The 26,570-nt window shown below is 42.8% G+C and overlaps 1 protein-coding gene and 1 long non-coding RNA gene across 2 annotated transcripts in view; one reads left to right on the forward strand and one right to left on the reverse strand.

Annotated features, from left to right (window-relative positions):
• LOC140731124 (protein Niban 2-like) overlaps window positions 1-15,377 on the reverse strand; it is a 235,456-nt gene extending 220,079 nt beyond the window's left edge. Inside the window, exon 1 of the mRNA XM_073052442.1 lies at window positions 15,243-15,377. Within this exon, the coding sequence (XP_072908543.1) occupies window positions 15,243-15,297 (55 nt within the window). The 5' untranslated portion in view covers window positions 15,298-15,377. The remainder of the gene's footprint in view (window positions 1-15,242) is intronic.
• A 377-nt stretch (window positions 15,378-15,754) lies between these two features.
• The window catches only part of LOC140731125 (uncharacterized), a 37,786-nt gene continuing 26,970 nt past the window's right edge, over window positions 15,755-26,570 (forward strand). The window contains exons 1-3 of the long non-coding RNA XR_012099732.1: window positions 15,755-16,131; window positions 16,226-16,259; window positions 25,394-25,532. This is a non-coding gene — a long non-coding RNA (uncharacterized lncRNA). The remainder of the gene's footprint in view (window positions 16,132-16,225; window positions 16,260-25,393; window positions 25,533-26,570) is intronic.

Genomic DNA, 26,570 nt, shown 5'->3' on the forward strand with positions numbered 1-26,570 from the left:
TATGTTCAGTGCCTTTGAGGTAGCCTTGTATCCTTCCCCAGATTTGTGCTTCTCTATTATCATTTCCTTTACTTGTCTTCATTTTGGTTTGGGTTGTTGAAAATCTACCATACCGTTGTACCATAAGACATACGAGCAGAATTAGGCTATTTGGCCTTTTGAGTCTGCTCCACCATTCAATCACTGCTGGTCCTTCTTTTCTCCTCCTCAGCCCCACTGCCCAGCCCCTGTAATCTATGATGCCATGTCCAATCAAGAACCTATCAATCTCTGACTTAAATACGCCCAATGAGCAGGCCTCCACAGCTGCCTGTGGTAACATATTCCACAAATTCACCACACTCTGACTGAAGAAATATCTCCACATCTGTTTTAAACAGACACCCCTCTATCCTGAGGCTGTACCCACTTGTCCTAGACTCATCCAACATGGGAAACATCCTTTCCACATAGAACATAGAAATCTACATCTACTGTCTAGGTCTTTTAACATTTGGAAGGTTTGAAATCGCTGCGTCGGCCAGCAGCAGATGTATGTCCTCGGGCAGTTGCTCCAGGAACGCTTGCTCGAACATGTGGCAGGGCTTGTGTCCATCAGCCAAGGACAGCATCTCGTTCATCAATGCTGACGGCAGTCTGTCTCCCAAACCATCCAGGTGAAGCAGGCAGGCACCCCGCTCATGCAGTGAGAGGCCAAAGGTCCCAATGAGCAGCGCCTTGAATGCTTCATATTTGCCTTCTTCCGGGGGCGACTGTATGAAATCCGCAACCTGGGCGGCCGTCTGCTGGTCAAGGGCGCTCACCACGTGGTAGTAACGTGTGGAATCAGAGGATATCTGCCAAATCTGGAACTGGGCTTCTGCTTGGCTAAACCATACGCGTGGTCGCAGCGTCTAGAAAGTCGGCAGTTTTAGTGAAACTGCGTGAACAGATGAAGAGTCAGTCACCTTTGGTCCAAATCCCGTTTGGACCGTCGGGGTCACCAATGCAGCGATGTGCTACACACAGCACTGAAATAATGACACACAGTTGGTAAGTCGTTTCGAGACTAGTTTATTCAAACTTAGCGGTGTTGGCATTTAAATCCCTAGCGCCCGCCCTCTCCAGGCGGAAATGACGTCGGAGGTACATTACTAAAGTCTCCCCCCGCGCTGGCTATTCGTGAGCCGGTTCGCCTGCGCAGAAAGTGGGTCACCACAAGGGAACCTTAACAGAAACTAATCTAGAGCAAACACCTCTTTTGAGCTAAAGCCCTGAAACTCCTACACTCACCACTGGCCCACTCCCTACAATGGCTGCTCTGCTTGTCCCTTCTGTACTTTTAAACAAGCGTTGCCAACCCGCAAGAAACTTTGTCGCTGTGGCCTGCTGCTGCCGCTGACAGAGCCATCAGAATGAGCCTAACCGCCCGTGAAGCTCTCCTTTTAAACAGTTGGCACCGACCTGCAAGAAACCTCATCACTGTGGCCTGCTGCTGCCACTTATTAGGCTGTCAGAATTCTAATGAATTATTAACATTATGAAGTAATTGAAAACAGGTGATCCTCCAAATTTCTACATCAACAATCTAGATGAGCTGGTATGGCAGTACAGTACTGTATATTGCACCTGAGGAAAGTTAATGTAGTAATTATAAAGGGGATGAATACTTCTTAAACCTCACAATTTTGGTTAAAATTTTTAGTAAACTGTTGACAGGTTTTGGAATTTTTCTTTTGATTTGAGATTATGCACAATTTTTTATAGATTAGCTCAAAAAATCTTACTTCAATACATTTTAAATTTAGCAAACGAGACAGTAAAATGTTTGAATACTTTTTCAAGGTGCAGTAGTTTGATTTTGGCTTGGAATTAACTATGATGGTAGCAAAATCTGCTTTGTTTGTTTTCAGAAATATAAACAATATTTTTCATCTGGAAATCAGTCGTCCACTGAAACAAACTCTGAATGCTTCAATCTGCACATAGTTCATTCTGCATATAGATGCTTGTATATGGTGATCCAATTTGCAATCTCAGATCCCAAAGTACTGTGAGAATGAATACAATATACTAATCTCAGTCACACTTTGATAAAGCATCACCTGCAATGGTCTGAAGTTAGGAGGTCGGGAATTCACTGAATGTATTCAAATTGCAGGATCTCTTACTATTTGCTTGGATTTCCTAAATGCAGATGCCTTATGCTAAAGTTTACACAAACTTGCACGCTACTGCTCTTCTATCCACAAATAAACCATTACTGTATCTTGGGAAGAGTGACATTATACATTCACATTAAAAAATTCATTTTAATGGAATATTTAGAATTCATTTAAAATCTTACATCTATCCCACGAGGGAGCAAAAATCTTTGCGTTATCACTCTGTTGCAATTCACAGACAAGCGAATTTAACAAGTCTAATGGCTTGTAGAAGGAAGCTGTCCCGAGTCTGCTGCGCCATTTCATCATGACTGATACAATTTTCCTCTCAGCTCCAATATCCTGCCTTCTCCTCATATCCTTTCATGCCCTGACCAATCAAGAACCTAACCAATATCTGCCTTAAATATGCGTAAAGACTTAGCCTCCACAGCTGCCTGTAGCAAAGAATTCCACAGATTTACCACTCTATGGCTAAAGAAATTCCACTTAACCTCCGGTCTAAAATGGCACCCCTCTATTCTAAGGCTTTGTCCTCTGATATTGGACACTCCCACCATAGGAAGCCCTCTTTACATCCACTCTATCGAGGCCTTTCACCATTCGATAGGTTTCAATGAGGTTATTCCTCATTCTTCTGAATTCTAACACAGCCATCAAACACTCTTCATATGACAATTCATTCAATCCTGGAATCATAAACACAAAGCACACTGCAGATGCTGTGGTCAAATCAACACGTACAAACAAGTTGGAGGAACTCAGCAGGTCGGGCAGCATCCATGGAAACAAGCAGTCAACATTTCGGGCCGAGACCCTTCATCAGGACTGAAGGAGGAGGGGGCAGGGGCCCCATAAAGAAGGTGGGCAGGAGAAGGCTGGTAGGTGCCAGGTGAAAAACCAAAGGAAAGATCAAGGGGTGGGGGACGGGAAGCAGGGAGGAAAGGAGAAGGAGGAATGTAAGGGCAAAGCACTATGGGTAGTAGAAGGCGGCAGAATCATGAAAGAGGTGATAGACAGCTGGAAGAGGAGGCAGTGGGATGGGGGAAGGGAGAGGGAGGGAATTACCGGAAGTTGGAGAACTCCATGTTCATACCAATCCTGGAATCATTTTTGTGAACCTCCTTTGAACCCTCTCTAGGTTCAGCACCTCCTTTCTACAACAGGGGGCCCAAAACTGTTCACAATACTCTGAGTGAGGCCTCCCCAGTGCCTTATAAAATCTCAACGTTAAATCATTGCTTTTACATTCTAGTCCTCTTGAAATGAATGCTAACGTCACATTTGCCTTCCTCACCACAGACTCAACTTGCAAATTAACCTTTAGGGAATCCTGCACAAGGGCTCCCAAGTCCTTTTTGTGTCTTAGTTCTTTGTATTTTTCTCTCCAGTTAGAAAATAGTTTCATTTCTTCTACCAAGGTGTATGACCATACACTTCCTGACACTGTATTCCATCTGCTACTTCTTTTCTCCTAATCTGTCTAAGTCCTTCTGTAGCCTCTCTACTTCCTCAAAACTACCTAGCCATCCACCTATCTTCATATCACCTGCAAACTATGCAATAAAACCACCTCCTTTCTAAGATAAAAGGACTCAAAGCTGCTTACAATACTCCAAGTTCAGCCTCAAAAGGGCTTTATAAAGTCTCAACATTGCATCTGCAGAATCACTTATGCTGCAGGACATTTTCTGAGAACACCACCCTGAATAACTTTTATATTCTAGTCCCCTTGAAATGAATACTAAAATTGCATTTGCCTTCCTCACCACAGACTCAACTGCAAATTAACCTTTAGGAAATCCTGTACAAGGACTTCCAAGTCCCTTTGCACCTCAGGATAAAGCGTCTCAGCCTGAAATGTCAACTCTATTTCTCTTCATTGATGCTGCCTGACCAGTTGAGTTCCTACAGCATTTTGTGTGTGTTGCTATGGAGCTCCAGCATCTGCAGAATCACTTACATTGCAGAGCATTTTCTAGGAACTCCACACTGAACGCCTCTCCCAACCGTGTAAAACAGGGGTCACCTGTACCAATTGGCCAATTATCTCCCAAACCATGTGGTTAGGATGTGAGAGGAAAGCAGACCATGACACAGGAAGAACATACAATCTCCACACAGACAGAACCCTAGGTCAAATGTGAATCTGGGTTGCTAGAACTGAGAATGGTTTTTCTAGCTCCACTACTGTTCCAAAAATGAATATCCATTTGAAATATATACCGTAGATTCCGTACTACAGAGCGCACCTGATTAAAAGCCGCAGGCTCTAATTTTAGAAAGAAAATCAATTTTGTACTTGTACAAGCCGCACCGGATTTTAAGCCGCAGGTGTCCCACGTTGTAATATGAGATATTTACACAGAAAGATATTACACGTGAGGATTTTTTAACTTTTAATTAAATCCGTATGGTAACATAAACGAATACATATTGCAAATGCTTTTTTTTCGAACCGTGCCTGTAACACGGCTACTTTTAAATATACATACGTATCGGTAACACACAAATTACGTTGCGTATACTTTTTTACTGAACAGTGCACGAACAACATTCCAATATCTCCTAACGACTGGTAAAAAAATATATACTGCAGCCTACCAGGAAAAGTTATTGATCGCCTTTAACTTAAAAGCAGCGTTTTCGCTCGGGTCTAATGCGCTCGCCCCCCACCTTCCCGTTTCTCCAAACCGGTATTTCCCCACAAGACGCGGCGAAACCGGATGTGACGTCATAGCATCCCGGGATGTAGTACAGAAAACAAATATACTTAAAACACTTCTAACTTTAACTAGAAAATACTAACAAATGAATTACTAAGCGAAAATATTATAAACTAAATAACTGCCATAAAGGCAGCACAATGCTTTTCTTCGAGTGTTTTCCATCTTGATGAGGGTGAGTACAAATGACTGATTTACAATAATTTAATTGTGAAAGTGCGCTTGATTTATCGTACAATTTCATTGGACCTCTGTGAACTACTCATCAATTTTATTGGTCTACTGTTACGAGGCAAAATGTTTTTGGCGGCATGAAAAAAAACCATGCATTAGCCGCACCGTAGTAAAAGCCGCAGTGTTCAAAGCTGTTCAAAGCGTGGGAAAAAAGTAGCGGCTTATAATCCGGTATCTACGGTACCAGTTAAATGCTTGACAGAATATAATCCAGACAAATGTAAGCACTTTGAGAGATCAAACTCTCCTAAGACATACCGACATAGGCACCTTAGGATTGTTGATGTAGAGGGACCTTGCTTGCTAAAAGTAGCAAACAGCTCAATAGAGACTTGAAGACGGTACTGTATTTGGTATGCTTGCTCTGATAAGTCAAGACACTGTAAGAGTTTAAATGTCATGTTGCAGCTGTACAAAAAATTGGTTAGACAACATTTGGAGTAATGTGCACAGGTTTAGTCACCATATTAAGAGAGACATGGTAGCAAGAGAAAGCATGCAGAAGAGATTCAACAGAATTCTTCTTGGAATGGAGGGCTGCGGTTATAGAGAAACTGATAAACTGGGTTTATTCTCACTGGAATGCGGCAAGCTGAAGACTGATCTTAATTTTCTATAAACAAATAAACTTCACTCAATTTTAAACATTATAAGAATAAACCATTCCATGCCTTTTCATTTATATATGGTCAATATTTTCCATACTGTACTAGAACAGCTGCCATTCATGTTGCACCCTGCAATTTTATATTAAATACTACAACAACTGAAGGCCTTCCTTCTCCCACCTGGCCCCTTTCCTGTGGTCTCCCCACTAAGCCCTTGTGGCGGCAGCACCAAGTATCAGTGTATTCCACAGCGCACACTCCTGCAGCCTGGAATGTGCCAGTCGACAGCATGCTTGCACAGATATTTCAATGTGCTGGTAGACCAACAAGTTTCATGCAGACCAAACAGCGCCTTTTGACAATCTGCCAAGTTGACAATCTGCCAGCAGCACTTGATGTTTTCTTCTGTTTGCCCTGGGAACAGCCCGTAGATCACAGAGTCCTCTGTCATGCAGCTGCTCAAGATGAAACACAACATAGGCCCATTTACCTTTTTCCAGACCCTCTTTACAAACCCACTATTTGCGAAGAGGTGAGCTACTGTCTCTTTCTCACTATAGTCATCCCACGAGCTGCAGGTTGTGGGAATGATGCTCCAGGCATGCAGGATCTAACTGGAAGATCACTCTCACTGCCAGCCAGGCGAGGTCAGGCAATGAGGCATTCTGCCAGATGGTCTGGACAGCGTGCTTGGGAAACCACCCCACTGTATCACTGAGTCAGTCTGTTACAGAGTCTGTAGGACGTTCCATGCTGACCACTGCCTGATGGACTTCTGGTCAAAAATGTTGGTCTGAAAGAACCTTTCCATGAAGGACAGGTAGTGCAGCAACATCCAGCTGACTGGGATGTTGTGCAGCAACAGGGCCAGACCCATTATTCACAACACTGGGGACAGATAGAAGCTTGGTACGTAGTGGTACTTGCAAACTGGTCGCAGATGCTGATCAATCTGTGAACTGACCTTGGATCTGAGGAAGCTTTCATGTAGGTTTCTCTATAGCCCGGCAACATCACCTTCTTTTGCTCTCGTCCTTCCTGATTACTTTGACAAAAAGTTCTAAACAGCACAGAAACAAGACGGGGAGAGTGAGCAACCTTGCCAGTTTTTAGATGATGGGAAGCTGTTTCTCACCTATTGTTTTGGATTGCAATACAGATGTCTGTGTAGAGCATTCGGATCCAATTTCTGATTCCCTTGCCAAAGCCCATTTTGAAGAGTACATCCATCGTGTATGTGTATATTATCTTGTCAAAGGCTTTCCCCTGATCCAAACTGACCAGACAGGTATTCCCTGTCCTGCACGCAGGCGATAGTGTCCCTCAGCAGCACAAGGCTTTCAAAGACCTTCCTGCCAGTGCGTTTGGTCAGGGTGGATCACCTGTCCCAGAATCAAGGACCCTGTTGGCAATGGTCTTAGACAGGATCTCAGTCCACATTCAAGAGTAAAATGGGTCTCCAATTCTTGACGTCATCCCTTTCCTCCTCCTGCTTGTAAATAAGGGTAATGATGCCTTTCCTTATGGTGTACAGCTAGAACCATAGCACTGTACACTTCCAGCAGGTCTGGACCCATCCACTCTGCAGAGTCGAGAACTTAGCCAGTAAGCTATTGCTTCCCGGAGTTTTATTCGAATTAAAGGAACAGATGGAGCCAGTCAGGTCCTCCTAGGTCAGAGGCTGTTTCAAGCTCTCCTGCTTGTTGTTGTTCAACACCTGCATGATAGACAGTACGTTCTGGTAGGTTCTGATGTCTGTGGCCTTTCTATCAAAACAAAAAACTGGCATAGAAGGACCTACAGATCATGAATATGTCCATTTGTGAGGATGCTACTGAGTCATCTTCTCTCTTAACGCTGCAGATCACAGAGCCCCTGTGAACTTTTTATAAGAAATGTGAAAAACTCTCATCCTGTTCCATGGTGTGTACCCCAGATCAGATGATGATCTCAGAGGATTCAGCAGTGAAGTACTAGGTTTGCCAGCTTTTCATCTCTCATAACTCCTCCCTCACATCCACCCCCTGCAATTGCAATAGGAGCAGTTGCTATAACTGTCTGGAGTTTACAGTTCCCTCTGACCTTGTCTTAGTTTTCTGAACCCCTTTGTGCATGAAGAACCTCTTGATGCGTTCCTTGGTTACTTCCCACCAATGAACAAGGCAATTAAAGAAGGGTTTCAATGTTCTCCAACTTGTGTACTCCCTCTCTAGTTCCTTAACTCAAGTGGTCAGAGAAGAACGCCAGCATGACATCAGTGGATCTGACTGTTAAAGGCTCAGACAGGAAGAGGAATTTGATCTGGGTGCGGGTGAGCTGTCCGATCATGATCAGGTGGACTTCGGCTATGCTCTGCTTGCAGGGGTACTGAAAGTGTTGAGCAGCTTGTTTTTTTTTTTTTACACACTGACCTTATAAAAATGAGAAAACATTTAAAGGCATAGATAGAACCTTTCTCCAAGGGCAGGATAGTCTCAAACTAGAGGACACATTTATGATGAGGGGAAAAATTTAAAGAAGGTCTGAGGGATACATTTTACCCACATAGGTGGTGGTTATATTGCCGTAAGGGTGGTAAAGGCAGAAGCAATTACAACATTTAAAAGGCTTCTGGACAGATAGTTGGAAAGACATGGCGATATGCAGGCCTAATACAGTCAAATGAGATTAGGGATAGGGATTGGGGTTGTATGGTGGGCCAAACAGGGCCATTTCTGTGCTATGATACTAGAATTCTTGCAGGAATTCACAAGATGCAGACACTGTAAAATAAAATTTACCAACGACTACATTCTCTGGCTCATTAATTACTTCTTTTTCTTTTGAAATGTAAACCTTGATGGACTTTAATATAAAGCTCAGCTCTAATACCCACCTTGCCTTAAAGTTGGGAATTTGGTTGCCTCCCTAAATAAGTCTCCTTTCACTGCTGAATGTTTCACATTGGTGCTGGTATTAATTTTCATGCTGTTCCTACCTTCTTCATGTGATTATCTGATTCACTATTGTACGCATGTGCCTATCTCTTGGGGGGGGGGGGGGGGGGGGAGGAGCACGGTGAACAAAATGAAGATAAAGGTCCCATAACAAACTAGTAACAAAAATGTTTGCTCACCATAATAAGATAGAAAAATGGGTACTGACCAACAGCAGAAGTTGTTTCCTTCTTAATTTTAAACCAACTAAATTTGGGTAACCACTGTCCAAAAAATTCACAATTGTGGTAAAATTCAGTATTCATTTTTAGCTATTCCTAAACTTCACACCATATCTAATCCAATTTAAGTCTTGTCAGATCTTTCCAGGCTAGCAAACTCAATACATTATAACAGAATTAATAAAAAAAACAAAAAGTTATGCAGATAACACAACTTGGAATCTGACATTTTGAATTAAAATCTAACTTCCAGTGAGCAATCTCAGCTTGGTCACAGAAAACTTAGCTGGCAGGTTTCATGACTGCCCAATATAACTGAGAAATACCAGAAACCATAAAGTATCTTGAGTCTCAGCCATCTGAATCAAATAAAAAGGGCATCACTACATTGTCTTTGCCTACTTGTAATCCAGGAAATAGCTTCAAATTGCACGATATCAAGAATTCATAGCCATCACAATGGAAATGAAAGCTTCTTGTCTCCTTCAATTCTCCCAACTAAACTGCAGCTTGAGAGCAGGTAACAAACGGTATAAAGTTCATTAGAATATTACATTCAGCATTGCTAATTGCCAGTAAGCCATAATGCATTTGAATAAATTAGAATTTCAGTTTTTGATATTTGACTAATTTTATTGCATAACATACATAAAGGGACAACTTGTAAACTGTTCGGAAACAAACTTGCAGCTAAAGAGTATTCTAAAAATTTCAGTCAAGAGTGAATTAATTCAAGTGTAACTAAAGGATTCCAATCTGCTGACTGTTCTGAATTAATAAATACATCTGCACACTCTGTTGGAGCTTTTCTTGTGTGGTCAGGATAAAGCAAGGATGAAGGGAGGGGTTGTGGATGGAGGGACAGAGGGGCATAGGCTCAGAGTAAAACAGATGGGGAATGGAGGGGTGTGGGTGGGGAGAGGGCATAAGGTAGGAAAGCAGATAGGAACAGTGGGGGTGTGGATGGAGAGGGGGAGACATGGGGTGGGAGAGGTGGTGAGCAGTCGGGGTGTGGGTGGAGAGAGGAAGGCAATGGGAAAGCAGGTGGGGAACAGTGGGGATGTGGGTAGAGAGAGAGAGAGAGAGGCATGGGGTGGGAAAGCAGTGGGGGTCTGGGTAGAGAAAGAGGCAGGAATGGGGTGGGAAAGCAGATGGGAAACAGTCATTTCCATAGCTGGTCAATCAGAACTGCATGCAATGCTTTTAAGGGTGGTATCACCAATGACCTATACAGTGTAACATGACGAGTTTACTCCTGTAGTTACGGGTGAGCAATAAAAGCAAGTATGCCAAATGCCTTAACCACTCTGTCAGCATCACCACATTCAGGGAACTGTATATCTTTACACTTGGGCTCTCTGTTCTACAACAAACTCCAGGGCCTTGTCATTAACTGTATAAATTCCGCCCAAGTTTAACTTAGCTACTTCTTGCTTGTGTCCGAGTTAAGTTCCATCAGCTCAATTCCTCCATTAATCTGGAACCCACTGCACCTTATATCAAACTCTTCACTGTCCACTTACCACCAATGTTGCTGACATCCAAAGTCTTAATGACCAACAACATTCTCATCAAAGTGGTTCCACAACAGAGACTGCAGATGCTGCTGGAGTAACACACAAAATACTGGCAGATATCATGAGGTCAGGCAGCATCAATGGAGAGAAATGAATCATTGACATTTTAGGCTGAGAGAAACCACAGGTGATCTAGCACCAAACCCTGCAGCACACTAATGGTCACAGGCCTCCAATCTGTAAATAACCTTCTGCTACCACCCCCTTACTCCTTCCCCCAAGGCAATTTTGTATCCAATTAACTAGCTCAACCTGGAGAATCCTATTATCTAGCCATCTGGATTAATATTCCATGTGGGTTCTTGCCAAAGATTGCTGCGCCAGCTGGAATCTCTTGGTAGACAACCATTTCCATTCCAACTTCACATTCCCCCAAACTCAGCCACTACCAGGTCATGTTCAAATGAAAATTAGAGATATGACACCTGGGTAGTCTCCAAACTAGCTGAATGAACATCGATGCACTCCCATCTACAGTGATTAAATGCTTTGGGAGGTTGGTCATGGCTAGAATCAACTCCTGCCTCAGCAAGGACCTGGACTCACTACAATTTGCCTATTGCCAAAATAGGTCTATGGCAGACGCAATCTCAATGGCTCTAGTTCACCTGCACAATACAAACACCTATGTCAGGATGCTGTTCAGTGATTATAGCTCAGCATTTAACACCATCATTCCCACAGTCCTAATCAATAAACTACAGAAAATAGGTCTCTGTACCTCCCTCTGCAATTGGATCCTCAACTTCCTAATCAGAAGACCACAATCTGTGCAGATTAGAGATAATATCTTCTCGTTGACAATCAACACTGGCTCACTTCTGGTGCTTTTGTGCTTAGCCCACTCTTCTACTCCTTTGATACCTATGACTGTGTGACTAGCTATTGCTCAAATGCCATCTATAAACTTGCTGATGATACAACTATCGTTGGTAGAATCTCACATGGAGTTGAGAGGGCGTACAGGAGCAACATATGCCAGCTGGTTGAGTGGTGTCACAGCAACAACCTTCTACTCAATATCAGTAAGACCAAAAACCTGATTATAGACTTAAGGAAGGGTAAGTCAAGGGAAAACAAACCGACACTCAGAGGGATCAAGTGGAGAGAAGGAACAATTTCAAGTTCATGGATGTCAAGATCTCTGAGGAGCTAACCTTGTCCCAACATACTGATGCAGCTATAAAGAAGGCAAATCAGTGGCTATATTTCATTAAGAGTTTGAGGAGATTTGGTTTGTTACCTAAAACACTTGAAAAGTTCGACAGATGGGCCTGACAATAGTCTCCTATCATGATTGCTTGCCTCCCCTTTGCCCTACCCAGCTTTATAGCAGAGCAAGTCATCGTTCCACCAACCTGTCTGGTGCTGCTATTTTCCCCAAAGAGTCTCACCCTTCACAGTATCCCATCTGGTGCTCCACCCCCTTTTTCTTCCATGGCCTTCTGTCTCTTTCTCCAATTTACTTCCCAGCTCTTTACTTCATCCCTCCCCCTTCAGGTTTCACCTATTTCCTTGTATTTCCCTCTTTGCCCCCCACCTTTTAAATCTACTCCTAAGCTTTTTTTCTCCAGTCCTGCTGAACGTTAACTGTACTCTTTTCCTAGATGCTGCCTGGCCTGCTGAGTTACTCCAGCATTTTGTGTGTTGCTCCAATCTGGTATACTTATTTGAGAGTAGATTAGGCATAGAAGTGTCCTGCACTACCAGCCTGCATCTCCTGACAATCAGCCATCTACCAGATTGAACGTTTAGTGTGATCACTTCCCTGAGACGACTATTTATAATGCTCCTTCTGCCACCTGTATATTCCACAGCAAGTCTAACTGATGCTTCAAAGGGTTGATCTGGTTTGAGAAAAGCTGTAACTTCAAGGGTTAATGAATACTCAGGACAGATGCTATGAAGCATGATAGTGGAGGCTTTCTCTAGGTGTAATGGAAAATAATATTTTAGTGATACTAATACATTCAAAAAGCATCTTTCAAAAAAGTACACTGCAAATAGTATGTACAAAATATTCAAAAAATTGCAAATAAAAGCTTCCAAAAATTAGGGATAAACAAGAATACAGCAATTATTGATAATAATCAGTTCAAGTTCAAATTTATTTTCATGGGCATACATATCCAGGGTATAAATACTATGAAAATTATCTTTTTGTAACAGCAGTACAGCCCATTACAAATGACAAAGATAATTTCATAAACTTAAAATGCCATAAGTTATAAACAAATCACATAATAGGACCAAAAAAAACATGAACACTACTGTATTAGTACAAGTTGGGGAAATATAGTCTGAGGTAGAATTAGGGTTTTTAAGGCTAGTTTGAGAACTTGATGGCAGTAGGGAAAAAACTGTTGTCAAACCTTGAGGTGTGGAATTTCAGGCACCTGAAACTCCAGCCTGACATTCACAATGAGTTAAGGGAATGACTTAGACAGTGGGTGCCCTTAATGATAGATGCTGCCTAAATGAGACATGTCCTTGATGGTAGGAAAAGCTGGAGCTATGATGGGACTGGCCAAGTCTGCCCATCCCTGTAACCTCATGTTCTTGTGAGTTGAGTTGCTATACCATGCATTGTTGCAACCAGTCAGAATACACTCAGCAGTATTTGAAGAGGTTTATCTCAAGTCTTCAATGGCATGCAAAAATCTTCTTAAACTTCTAAGAAAATGGAGCTGCTGGTTGTGCTTAGGTACTGTAGCCAGAATGGGTACTGTAAAATGTTGACACCCAGTAGGGTGAAGCTGTTCACTCCTTCCACCACAAACCCTTAAATGAGTACTAGTGCTAGTTCACCTAACTTCCCCTTTCTAAAGTCCATAACTGTCTCCCTGATTTTGCAGACAAATGCAAGATTGTTGTAGCACCATTCAACCAGATGAACTATCTCACTCCCATAAGCCTCCTCAGCACCAGTGATTTTGCCAATATCACTGGTGTGGCAACCAAAGTTTCAGATAGTGCCGAAGCTATGCCTAGCCACACATTTGTAGGCAGAGGAGAGTAGAGGGCTAAATATGCAGCTTTGAAGTGCATACATGTTGATGGTCATTGAGGAGGAGATGGTTTTCAATCCATTGTGATTGTGGTCTCCCAGTAAACAAGTTGGGGATACAAATGCAAAGAGATACACAGTAATCCAGGTCTTAAGAGGTTGATAATAAGTTTCTAGGGGATAATGTTTTAAACAACAATCTGTAGTCAATGAACCCAGCCTAACATATCTGTTCCAGTTGTTCAGGTAGTCCAGAACAGAGTGGAGAGCCAGTGAGATGGCATCTGCTGCAGACATTTGCTATTGCAACAACTGGCAAATTGAAGTGGGTCCAGGTCCTTGCTGAGGGGAGTTGATTCAAACAATAACCAACCTTTCAAGTCCATTAATTACAATACTATCAGATGCCAATTACTGAGGCTGATCACTATGCTCTTCTTGAGCACCCGACTGATGCCATCTCAGACCACAGAACCAGGAAGTTGAAGACGTCCCTTGAAAGATGTTCTGATATCAGATCAGAGTCATCAGGTACTATAGGGCCTCAAGACACCAGGTGTGTCATTATTCTCCCTTTCAAAGTATGCATAAAAGGCATTATCGAACTTGCTATTTGTTCTTGCCTGGCATACAAGTCCTGGCACAGCTTTACAGCACCCATCTGTTTTTCCAGCTTTGTCTGGCATTGCCACTTCGTTCTTGCAATAGCGTTCTGGATGCTGAACCTGGACTTCAGATTTCGAGAGTAGAGGTTTACACAAACACCTGTTATTCCCAAGTCTTGTAATATTCCACAGGATGTGTATTTGAGACTTCGGAATAAATTCTGTTATGGCACATTTTGTAACCTACAAGATGGGGGAGTACCTGATGCACACAATAGGATACTGCTTTTTCCTTATGCATACTTTAAAATGGAAACTATTGGGAAACATTGACTACAGTCTCATAGGTCAGGACTGTTCTAATTTCAGACCCTAATTTGTGGTCAGTTAGTCACTCTCAGATGCATACTGGTGACTCAGGCTAGTTGGCAGAGGGAGCAGAGGCTGACTGAGATCAGCAACTTCAACATTTCAACCAATTTGTAGAGAATTACAGCAAGAAAAATTGGAAATATTGAACACACTATCACAACTCCAGTACCTCACTTTACCTCAAAGATATGCTTGCCTTCAAGACTTGATTCATCTCTTTCATTTTAAACTGATCTTAAACATTTCAACAACACACCTAATTCTACATTATTTCTTACATTGTTCTAAGCATTACTGCAAATCATTGTGTACAACTTTTTTAATATAAAAGCCATCTGGTACTCCTAGTGCTACTAATATCTTAGAATCGCTGTCATGTCTACCATACTGACACCACACACATAACCTGCACAAGGAAACAACAGCCCCCTTGCTACAAGTACCAATCCAACTGCAACCAACTTGACATCAGTTAATTCCCGAGTAAGCAGTCTAAGATGCATCATGGCAGGTAGGAAAATATGGGGACGGAGTTGTAGGAAGGAGAGAAAGGGTTGGTAGCGGGGTGAGCGGGATAGTTGGTACGGGTAGTAGTGGGAGGAGAGTTGGGACGAGTATGGAGTAAAGAAAGGAAGGTGAGTGGAGAGAGGTAAAGTTGGTACGGGTGGTGGAAGAAAAAGGGAGAGTTGAGACGGGTGTGGGTAGATAATGGAACGGGTGTGGAGGGAGCGGAAAAGTTGAGACGGATGTGCGGGGATAGGGACAGGAGGAAGAGTTTTCGGAGTAGAGAACGGGTTGTTGCCGTTTGATACCTGAGATGAAAAGTCGCCGGTTTTCATCCAGGTGAGTAGATATCACATCACCCATGGCCGAAGCTGGGAGAGCCGCTTAAACGCCTCACTCCTGCACAGTCAGATCGACTCGCCGTTCTGCTTCGGACTGTGTTGCCCCGCCCTCGCATTCCCGCCCCACCCGCGCGCGCACATCCTCCTCGCACTTTCGCGCCGCGCGCGCGCGCGCACACACACACATCCTCCTCGCATTCCCGCCCACCCCCCCCCCCGCGCGCACACACACCCTCCTCGCATTCCCGCCCCGCGCGCGCGCACAACTTCCTCGCATTCCCGCCCCGCGCGCGCGCACATCCTCCTCGCATTCCCGCCCCGCGCGCGCGCACAACTTCCTCGCATTCCCGCCCCGCGCGCGCACACATCCTCCTCGCATTCCCGCCCGCCCCCCCCCCCCGCGCGCACCCACACCCTCCTCGCATTCCCGCCCCGCGCGCGCGCACATCCTCCTCGCATTCCAGCCCCGCCCGCGCGCACACATCCTCCTCGCAGTCCCGCCCCGCTCGAGCGCGCGCCATCCCCCTCGCCTCGAGCTTTGGGGGGAGATGGAGTTCGGCCCTAAGCCACGCATGCGCCCTCCGCCGCACATTCCCGGTCACGGCCAGCCCGGAGTGAGGACGACGGCTAAATGAACCGAAATCGGTTCTGAGATTAATGAGGGAGCGCCACGCAGTGGGAGGAGTGGGACCATTCGGCCTATCGTGACAATACTGTATGATTTTCCCTTAGCGCCTTTACCCCTATCCCTTCATTCATTTAACTTTCTGAACAAAGTCTTTTTAAGCTGGCTTGAATATGTTCAGGTACAGAATTCCAAAGAACCATTATCCACTGAATGAAGACACTTAGACAAGTAACTCTTTAGATAGAGTAAAATCCGATTTCACTCTTCTAATCTCTAACGCTGACTCAAGATTACTCAATAACTTCTGTTTTTGTTTTAACAGAAGTTGAAGACGCTGAAGTCCTGATCCTGTTTAGGTGAGCTGTTGAGTGAACAATGCAATCTTTAAAGAAGTGCACCCAATGGTTGAATTACTGTTGGCATTCCTGCTAAACTATACATCTGTAGCAATGTGGGTATAATAACATGATAGACCTGGAAATCAAATATTTTGCGGTTCAACACATTGTTGGGATAGTAGGATGTCAACAGCATAAAATGGAGGAGTAGAACATAAAAATTCTCATTGACAAGAAATCCTTGGGAAATGAAATTCTTTTGTACATGTTACAGTAGAAACATCCTTTTTTTGCATTGTTTGGATGCTATTTAATATTACAATGCTTAATTCAGTTTTTTTTTAGATGTTACACAACATTTCCAATGAAGCAATTGAGCTTAAAGGGAGGCAGAGATTGGGGCGGGGAACGACTTATGGTATGTGGGAGTTTGTAACCAAGGAGTGGGAAGGGAGCTTAGGAATGAACAACCTGGTGAATGAGAAGAGAACATGGGAAGCATGACTGCTCCAAGGATAGGAAAAGGAGCATGATAACCTGGGTAATGAGAAGCCCATAAGACATAGAATTTGTCTGACTGAGTCTGTTCCGCTACATTCAGTCATAGCTAATTTATTTTCCCTCTGAACCTCATTCTCCTGTCTACTTCAAGTAACCTTTGACACCCTTACTAATAAAGAACCTACAAACTTACGCTTTAAATATACCTAATGACTTTACAGCTGTCTGGCAATGAATTCCACCCTCTGGCTAAAGAAATTTCTCTTCATCTCTGTTCTAAAGGGATGGCCTCCTACTCTGAGGTTGTATCCTCTGGTCTGATACTCTCCCACTATTGGAGACATCCTCTCCATGTCCACTCTATCTAGGCCTTTCAATATTCAATATGTTTTAATGAGAGACCATTTCATTCTTCTAAAGTCCACTGAGTACAGGCCCAGAGCCATCAAATACTCCTCTTATGTTAACCCATTCATTCATGGGATTATTCTTGTGAACCTCCTCTGGACCTTCTCCATGCCAGCACATCCTTTTCAGATATGGGGCCCAAGGCAGTGCATGGACTGGGTCCCAGGTGAGTGAGAAGTGCAGGAGTTGGGTTTCAGTGAGCGCAAAGAGAACACAGGATATGGCTTCAGTGAAGAAGATGTCTATCCGCGAATGAGCCATCAGGTTTACAAGTAGATGATGGATGTAAGGAAGGACAAGCCAATGGTTGCATACAAATGCAGAGAGAGCAAAGAGTTAAATTGTACCACAGAGATAAAATTCAAAAGGGCAAAGAATACAGTACTGAAGGTGCTGTATTTGAATGCATCTAGCATTCAGAATAAGGTGGATGAACTCATGGCGCAATAAGAGATTAGTTATTATGATGTGGGCGTCACTGAGACGTGACTAAAAGAAGGCCATATTTGGGAGCTTCACATCAAAGGATATACTTTGTATCAAAAGGACAGGCAGGAAGCCATAGGCGGTGGTATGGCTCTGTTGGTAAGAGATTGAATTACATCTTTTGAAAGAGATGACATAGGGTCAGAGAATGTTGAATCTTTGCAGGTGAGTTAAGAAATTGCAAGGGTACAAAAACCATTTGGGAATCATATATAGGCCTCCGAATAGTAGACAAGATGTAGGGTCGAGATTGCAAAGAGAGCTGGAAAAGGCATGTACTAAGGGTAATGACACAGTTGTAATTGGGACTTCAATATGCAAGGGGATTGGGAAAATCAGGTTGATGTAAGATTGCAAGAGATGCAACTTGTTGAATGCCTACAAGATGGCTTTTTAGAGCAGCTTGTGCTTGAGCCAATTCAGGGAAAGGCTGTCTTAGATTGGGTGTTCAGTAATAACCCAGATCTTATTACAGAGTTTGACATAAAGGAACCTTTAGGAGGTAGTGATCATAATATGATTGAATTCATACTGCAGTTTGAGAGGGAGAAGCATAACTTATGTGTATCAGTATCGTAATGAAATAAAGGGAATTACAAAGGCATGAGAGAGGAAATTGCCCAGGTGGATTGGAGGAGGATAATTGCGGGGATGACAGCAGAGCAGAGATGGCTGAGATTTCTGGATACAGTGGGGCATAGGATGGATATGTTCCACAGAGGAAGAAGTTCTGAAATGGCAGGTGTAGGCAACCGTGGCTGACAAAGGAGGTTAAGGACTGTATAAAAGCCAAGGAAAGGGCATATAAGTTAGCAAAAGTGAATGGGAAGTTGGGTGATTGGGAAGCTTTTAAAATACAACAAAAGGCAACAAAAAAGCTATAAGAAGGGAAAAGATGAAATATGAGGGCTACTAGCCAACAACATAAAGCAGGATACCAAAAGTTTTTTCAGAATATAAGAGTGAAATGGAAGTGAGAATTGATATTGGACCACTGGAAAATGATGCTGGTGAGGTAGTAATGGAAGGCAAAGAAATGGCAGATGAACCTAATGGGTATTTTGCATCTGTCTTCATTGTGGAAGATGCTAGCAGTGTGCCAGGGAGTAGGAGTTAATGCCTTTGCTATTACAAAGGGAAAACTGCGAGACCAACTCAAAGGTCTTCTGGTGGTAAGTCACTGGACCAGATAGACTACACTCCAGAGTCGTCCTGAGAGAGGTTGCTGAAGAGATAACAGATGCATTGGCCATGATCTTTCAAGAATCACTTGATTCTGTCATGATTCTGGAGAAATGGAAAATTGCAATTGTCACTCCACTCTTTAAGAAGGAAGGAAGACAAATAAAAAGGAAATTATAGGACTAACTTCAGTGGCTGGGAAAGTGTTGGAGTTTTGGGGTACTTGGAGATTAATGATAGAATAAGTCAAAGTCAGCATTGTTTCTGTAAAGGGAAATCGTTCCTGACAAATATGATAAGAGTTCTTTGAGGAAGTAACGAGGTGGGTGGACAAAGAAGAGGCAGTAGATGTCACTTACTTGGATTTTCAGAAGTCATTTGATAAAGTGCCGCACATGAGGCTGCTTAGCAAGATAAAATCCTATGGTGTTACAGAAAATATACTGTCATGGATAGTGGCATAGCTGACAGGCAGGAGGCAGCAACAGTGAATAAAAGGAGCCTTTCTGGTTGACTGCCAGTGATTCGGGGTGTTCCTCAGGGGTCAGTATTGGGACCGCTACTTTTCACATTGTTTGTCAATGATTTGGATAATGGAATTAATGGCTTTGTGGCAAAGTTTGCAGATGATACAAAGGTAAGTAGAGGGGACTTAGACAAATTGGAAGAATTGGCAAAAAAGTGCCAGATGGAATACATTGTTGGGAAATGTATGACAACACATTTTGACAAAGGGAACAATAGTGGAGACTAATATCTAAATGGGGAGAAGGTTCAAACATGAGAGGCGCAGAGGGACTTAGGAGTCCTCGTGCAAAACTCCCGGAAAGTTAATTTACAGGTTGAGTCTGTGGTAAAGAAGGCAGATACAATGTTGGCATTTATTTCAAGGGGGTAATGCTGAGCCTTTATAACACACTAGTCAGCCCACACATGGAGCATTGTCAACAGTTTTTGGCCCCATATCTCAGCAAAGATGTGTTGTCATTGGAGAGCGTCCAGAGGAGGTTCATGAGGGTGATTCCAGGAGTGAAGGGGTTAACATATGAGAAACATTTGGCAGCTTTGGAACTGTACTCAATGGAATTTAGAAAATTGCAGGGGGATCTGATTGAAACCTACTGAATGTTGAAAGGACTAGGTAGGGTGGATGTGGAGAGGATGTTTCCTATGGTGGGGGTATCTGGAACTAGAGGGCACAGCCTCAAAATTAAGGAGCAACCCTCAATTTGTTTTAGAACAGAGGTAAGGAGCAAGTAGTGAATGTGTGGAATGCTCTGCCACAGAATGCGGTGGAGGCCAAGTCTGTGGGTATATTTAAGGCAGAAGTTGATCATTTCCTGATCGGTCAGGGCATCAAAGGATATGGTGAGAAGGCAGGTGTATGGGGTTGAGTGGGATCCAGGATCAGGCATGATGAAATAGCGGAGCAGACTCAATGGGCTGAATGATCTAATTCTGCTCCTATGTCTTATTCTCTTATGGTCCTATGAACAAAGGATAACTCAATATTTAGCAGATTATCTGAGTTTTACTCTACTCTATAGTGTTTTGATGACTATGATGACAAAATGTCGACTGTTACTCTTTTCCACTGACGCTGCCCGGCCTGATTCTCTTCAACAGCTTCAATATTCTTCCACTGACTTGCCTACTAGGGATAATTTTCAGTGGCCAATTAAATGCAACCTCTGCACAGGATTGAACCAAGGTACCTGGCGCTGTAAGGCAAAATCTCTAGTAGTGTGCTTCCCAGCTCTAGAGATCACTATCAAAATAAGAGATTGTCCATTCAGGATAGGGATAAGAAAAGACTTTTTTGACAATAGCATAATAAGTCAGCTCAATTACTGAACATGGGACAAACTGATTATATTTTTGACATTAAGGAAATAGTCGATAGGGCATCAGTTCAGAAAAATGCTGAGGTGAAGATCAAGTATAACCTCATTAATGGAGTTGGCACAGTGGGGCCCAAATGACAAACTCCTGCTTTTGTTTCTTCTTGCATTCTTTTAATTTTTATGCTAAATTGAAACAGGATGGTTTTATTTTTTTGACAAAAAATTATGATTTTCAAGGTTTATGTTAGACTTCAAATGGCACATAATATGAAATGGGAGAAAAGATTTTTAATTACATTTTTGGAGTAATTTTTTAAAAAGTTATCTTTCAGGTGCTTCTGAGAATAGGTCAGTTATTATTCATTATGCCACTGCCCCTGCGTGGCAATGCAGAGAAGCCTGCAGGGTTCATGTAGATTTATGCTGCTCTACACGGAGTCAAACTTGGAGCATTTCTCCACAGAGGTGTCACCAATTCTGGGATTTCCATGAGAGAAAAAGTCCTGGTGAGACTCCATGTTGTGGCAGAGGAATGATGTGATATCGCTAGAGGGTGCAGGGGAAATTCACCAGAGGCTTCTCAGGATGAGAAGAGATTAGAGAGGCTAGACCCATTTTTCTCAGAACAGAACTGCAAGAAACTTTTCTCCTTATCAGAGATAAATAGCATTAGAGAACATACAGTAGTTCAGAGTAAGTAATAAGAGTTTTTGTGGTGATTGAGGGGTTCTTTTCACCCAGAGCATAGTGAGCACCTGGAAAATACACTATCAGAGAAAGGAATGGAAATAGAATTTTCAACAGCATTTAAGAAGTGTTGAGATGAGCACTTAAGTTGCATAGACAGAGAAGGCTCTGGGCGAAATGCTGATAGATGTGATCAATAGATTTGGATGTGGTGGACCAAATGGCCCATTTCCATGCCATATGATTCTGAGGAATGGTTCCAATAAAGAAATCAAGTTTAAATTTTTGTCATAAATTAGTAGAAATGTATACCACTGAATGGGCTCTTCAGTAGCTCCTTTCGAAGCCTACTTTGATGTTCATCTACACACTTGCCTGTATTATACCAATATCTCTCTCTACTCTATTCCTATTAAAATAGCTGATGAAATTCCTTTTGAATGATGTAATTGTATCTGTTTCCACTAGATCCACTGGCAGCTTGTGTATGCGTTCACCACCTCTGTGTGAAAAACTCACCCCTTGGAGCTCCTTTAAATTTCAGTACAATTCTTCATTCCAGGCAACATTCTGTGACTCTCTTTTGTACACTATTGCTACCACATCCTTCCAGTAGTGTGACCAAAACTTTACACAATATATAGTGTGGTTTAACCAATATTTTGAACAACAGCAACTTGACATACTAGCTCTTTAAATCAATTCCTCAGTCTATGAAGACCAAAACTGTGTGGCCACTTTTCTCAGTACATCAATATTTCCAAGGTCCCTGCTTTTTACTGTATGTGTCCTTGCAGAAACTGACCACCCAAAATGCGCTACCTCACATCTATTTGGATTAAATTCCATCTGTCACAACTGCACCCAACTTTGCAACTGATCTGCATATACTGTAGCTGTATATTAAACAATCTCTTCCCTGTCTACAACTACACCCATTTGCATGCACTTACAAACTAACTAATCATATCTCCTCCATTCTCATCCAGGCCATTTCTAGCCAAGAAACAAAAAATTCTGTGCCAGTCTATATGGTACATGACTCGTTACAGATATCCAGTCAGAAAAATAGCCATCCACCATTATCCTCTGCCTCCTGTCACCCAGCTAATTTTCAACCATAGAATAGTACATGAACAGATCCTTTGACTCAACATTTCTGCACTGACCATGATAAATATCAATCTATTCACATTTGTATGCACATGGTCCCCATTTCTCTCTTCCCTGCCTGTTAACGTCTCTGAAACATGTCTATAGTATCTGTTTCTACCACCTCCCTCAACAGTATGGCCTCACGAATCTCCTTTAAACTTTTCCCTTCTCACATTAAACCTATGCTTTCTGGTGTTTGACTTTTCCACCATGGGGGAAAAGTCTCTGATTATCTAACCCATATATGTCAAACTCAAGGCCCGCGGGCCAAATCCGGCCCGCGGTCCAATTATCTTTGGCCCGCGAGATAATATCTAATTACTATTAAAGCTGGCCCCAGTAATCGAAGCGCCTATGGCGTATGATATGGCTAATGCTGAGTTTATTCAGGTACCAGGTTTTCAGGGTTTTTAGTGTTTATTCGGCATTCTTGCTCGGCAGTCTTCTTCATAAGAAACGGAATTTGTAAAGTGAAACACTTTGTAGTTATAGCAGAGACTGAGACACATGAGAGCAGGCTGAAAAAACGGAGGCAACGAAAGCTGCGTTCGCACGCGTCCAACTGATCCGGCCTGCATGAAGCTGCATTTTGCTCAATCCGGCCCGTGACCTAAAATGAGTTTGACACCCCTGATCTAACTTATCTGTGCATCTCATAATTTTATAAACTTGCATCAAGTCACTCCTCAACCTTTTTCAGTCCAAAGAAAACAATTCAAGTTTGCCTAATTTCTCCTTATAGTGAATATTCTCTAATATAGGCAACATCCTTCACATAGATGCAATCACAAGGAAAGTGTGTCAGCATCTTTACTTTCTTAGGAGACTAAGGAAGTTCGGCTTATTGCCAAACACTCTAATAAACTTCTACAGATAATCTGTTGAAAGTGTTCTGATTGGTTGCATCATGGTGTGGTACAGCAATTTAAATGCACAGAAACATAAGAAGTTGCAGAAAATAGTGGAACCTGCGCAATACATCACGGGCACATCTCTCCCCACAATTGGTAGTATCTACAGGAGACACTGCCTCAAGAAGGCAACATCTATCTTCAAAGATCCCCACCATCTGGACTGTGCCACCTTCTTGTGGCTACCATTGGGCAGAAGTCCCACACCACCAGGTTCAAGAACAGCCACTTCTCTTAAACCATTCAGTTTGAAGCAGTCGGCACACTCTAATCACTAAAGTTTAGCAACACTATGACCACTTTGAGCACTCTTCTGTCTTCTGACACCTCACCCCTGCTAAAGAGGATACAAAGATCTCTGAAAGCCCCAGCAATCTCTTTCCAGGGATACATTCCATCAGGACCTGAGTTATTGCCAGTTTAACAACATGTCTTCGACAACTTGTGCCTTCATCTCTGGACTAGACTACTTATCCAAAAGCCTCATTAAATTCCATGTAGATACCATTTACCACTCTGTGCTCACGAATCTGCTTAGTTACCTCCTTAAAAATTCAATCAAATTTGTACTTGAATTAAGTTCATTTAGATGTTTTTCAATGTTTCGTTTTATTCTTATTTTTGATAATTGATATTAGCTTTTAAGATTTTGAATGACAGAAAAATTCATAGTCATAGAGCACTACAGCACAGAAACAGGCTCTTCAGCCCATCTAGTTTGTGCTAGTCTGTTTTCTGCCTAATTCCAGTTACTTGCAATGAGACCATAGCCCTCCATATCTCTCTCATCCATGAACCTATTCAAACTCCTCTTAAATATTTTAATTAAGGTCACATCAATCCCTTCTGCTGGCAACTCATTCCACACTCACGCCATACTCTGAAGAACCTCCTCCTCAGATTTTCCCCTAAATATTTTACCTTTCACTGTAAACCTATGACCTATAGTTCTGTTTTCACTATCCTCAGTGGAAAAAGCCTATCTATACCCCCTATCATTTTGTATACCTCTATAAGATCTCCCCTCATTCTTCTGCATTCTAGGGCATAAAGTCCCAACCTATTCAACCTTTCCATATAACTCAAGTCTTTCAAGCTTTTTGATATCTTTCCTGTAGGTAGGTGACAAAAATTGCTTAATAAATAAGGATCAATGTTATTTACCCTACACACTTACAAGCATTAGGAATTTATATTATTTAAAGCTGGTCACAATGTAGGAATAGTGCAAACAGAACAAGTGCCACACTTGTCCCTACACCTCCTCCCTCACTCCCATTCAAGGCCCCAAACAGTGCATCTAGGTAAGGCAACATTTCACTTGCAATTCTGTTGGGGTTATCTACTATATCCTGTGTGGCCTCCTTTCTATCAGTGAGACCTGATGTAGATTCTGAGTCTGGTTCGCTAAGCATCTGTGCCCTGAATGCCAAGAAAAGCAGGATCTCCCTGCAGCCACCCATTTCAATACCACTTTCCATTCCTGTTCTGACTTGTCAGTCCATGGCCTCCTCTACTGTCATGATAAGGCCATGCTCAGGTTGAAGGATCAGCATCTTATATTCCATCTGCATAGCCTTCAACCTGGTATGAACATTGATTCTCGAACTTCTAGCAATTGCCCCCCCCCCCCACGTCTCCTTCACCATTCCCCATTCTTGTTTCTCTCTCTCATCTTATCTCTTCCATCACTTCCCTCTGGTGCTCCTCCCTCTTTCCTTTTTTCCATGGTCTTCTATCCTCTCCTATCAGATTCACATCACCTCCCCCCATCTCCAGCCGTTTATCTCTTTTACCAATCAACTTCCCAGCTCTTTACTTCCGCCCCCCCCCCCCATCTCCTGGTTTCACCTATCACTTTCCACCTTGTACTTCTTCCTCCCCTTCCCCCACCTTATTACTCTGACTTCTTCCCTTCTTTTCTAGTTCTGAAGAAAGGTCTTGAATGAAAATGTCAACAGTTTACTCTTTTCCATAGATGCTGTCTGGCCTGCTGAGTCCCTCCAGCATTTTGTGTGTGTTACAGTGTGGGAGTTCTCTACTCTGCATGAGAATGCCTTGGCCAGCATTAACAATTATGGATATGAAAGACTTACTGCTTATGAAGTCAGTCAGTGGTGAGTGATCATAGCCTACCCATTGCCACATCATGTTTAGGCCCATCATAAATGATTTTGTTTTACTCTAAATTTCAGCATAACTGAATTGAGAAGAGATATTTATTTATTTACTGAGACTACAAGTGTCTCCCAATATTACAAGTTTAAACTGTTTCCAAAAGGGTTCCAAGAATTTACTTTCTGGGTTTGCAGAATAGAGGTGGAGAGTGAGAACCCTAGAGTGACTGTAATCAGTCATAGTATCCATAGCTCAGAACGTTGACTTAACACTCATCAAAGGCTCTGTCCCTCAGCTGCATCTGTGGTTAACGTACTTATGGAATGAGCTGGAACATTCATTTTATTGCTTGTTGTAATAACTTGCCTGCTAACTTGTGCACAGCACACAGCTCAAACAGTAATGTGGTAACTACCAGTCATGTTATCCTCTACCAGCACAACGACTTAGAAACATACAACATAGAAGACCTACAGCACAATACAGGCTGTTTGGCCCAGGAGGTTGTGCTGAACATGTCCTTACCTTAGAAATTACCTAGCGTTACCCATAGCCCTCTATATTTCTAAGCACCATGTACCTATCCAGGAGTCTCTTAAAAGACCCTATCATATCCACCTCCACCACTGTCGCCGGCAGCCCATTCCATGCACTCACCACTCTCTGCATAAAAAACTTACCCCTGACATCTCCTGTGTACCTACTTTCAAGCACCTTAAAACTGTGCCCTCTCGTGCTAGCCATTTCAACCCTAGGAAAAAGCCTCTGACTATCAACACAATCAATGCTTCTCATCAACTTATACACCTCTATCAGGTTGTCTCTCATCCTCCATCGCTCCAAGGAGAAAAGGCCAAGTTCACTGAACCTATTCTCATAAAGCATGCCCCCCAATCCAAGCAGCATCTTTGTAAATCCCCTGTGGCTATTCCCCTCAAAAACAAGTATATTGCTTTGGATACTTTTGTGGGAGATGTCCTCCCGGGAGAATGCCATGGCGACCAGTTTACAGGCACTGATCATAGGTCCGTGGTGCA

The sequence above is a fragment of the Hemitrygon akajei genome, chromosome 7, assembly GCF_048418815.1.
Source record: "Hemitrygon akajei chromosome 7, sHemAka1.3, whole genome shotgun sequence".
Lineage (NCBI taxonomy): Eukaryota > Metazoa > Chordata > Chondrichthyes > Myliobatiformes > Dasyatidae > Hemitrygon > Hemitrygon akajei.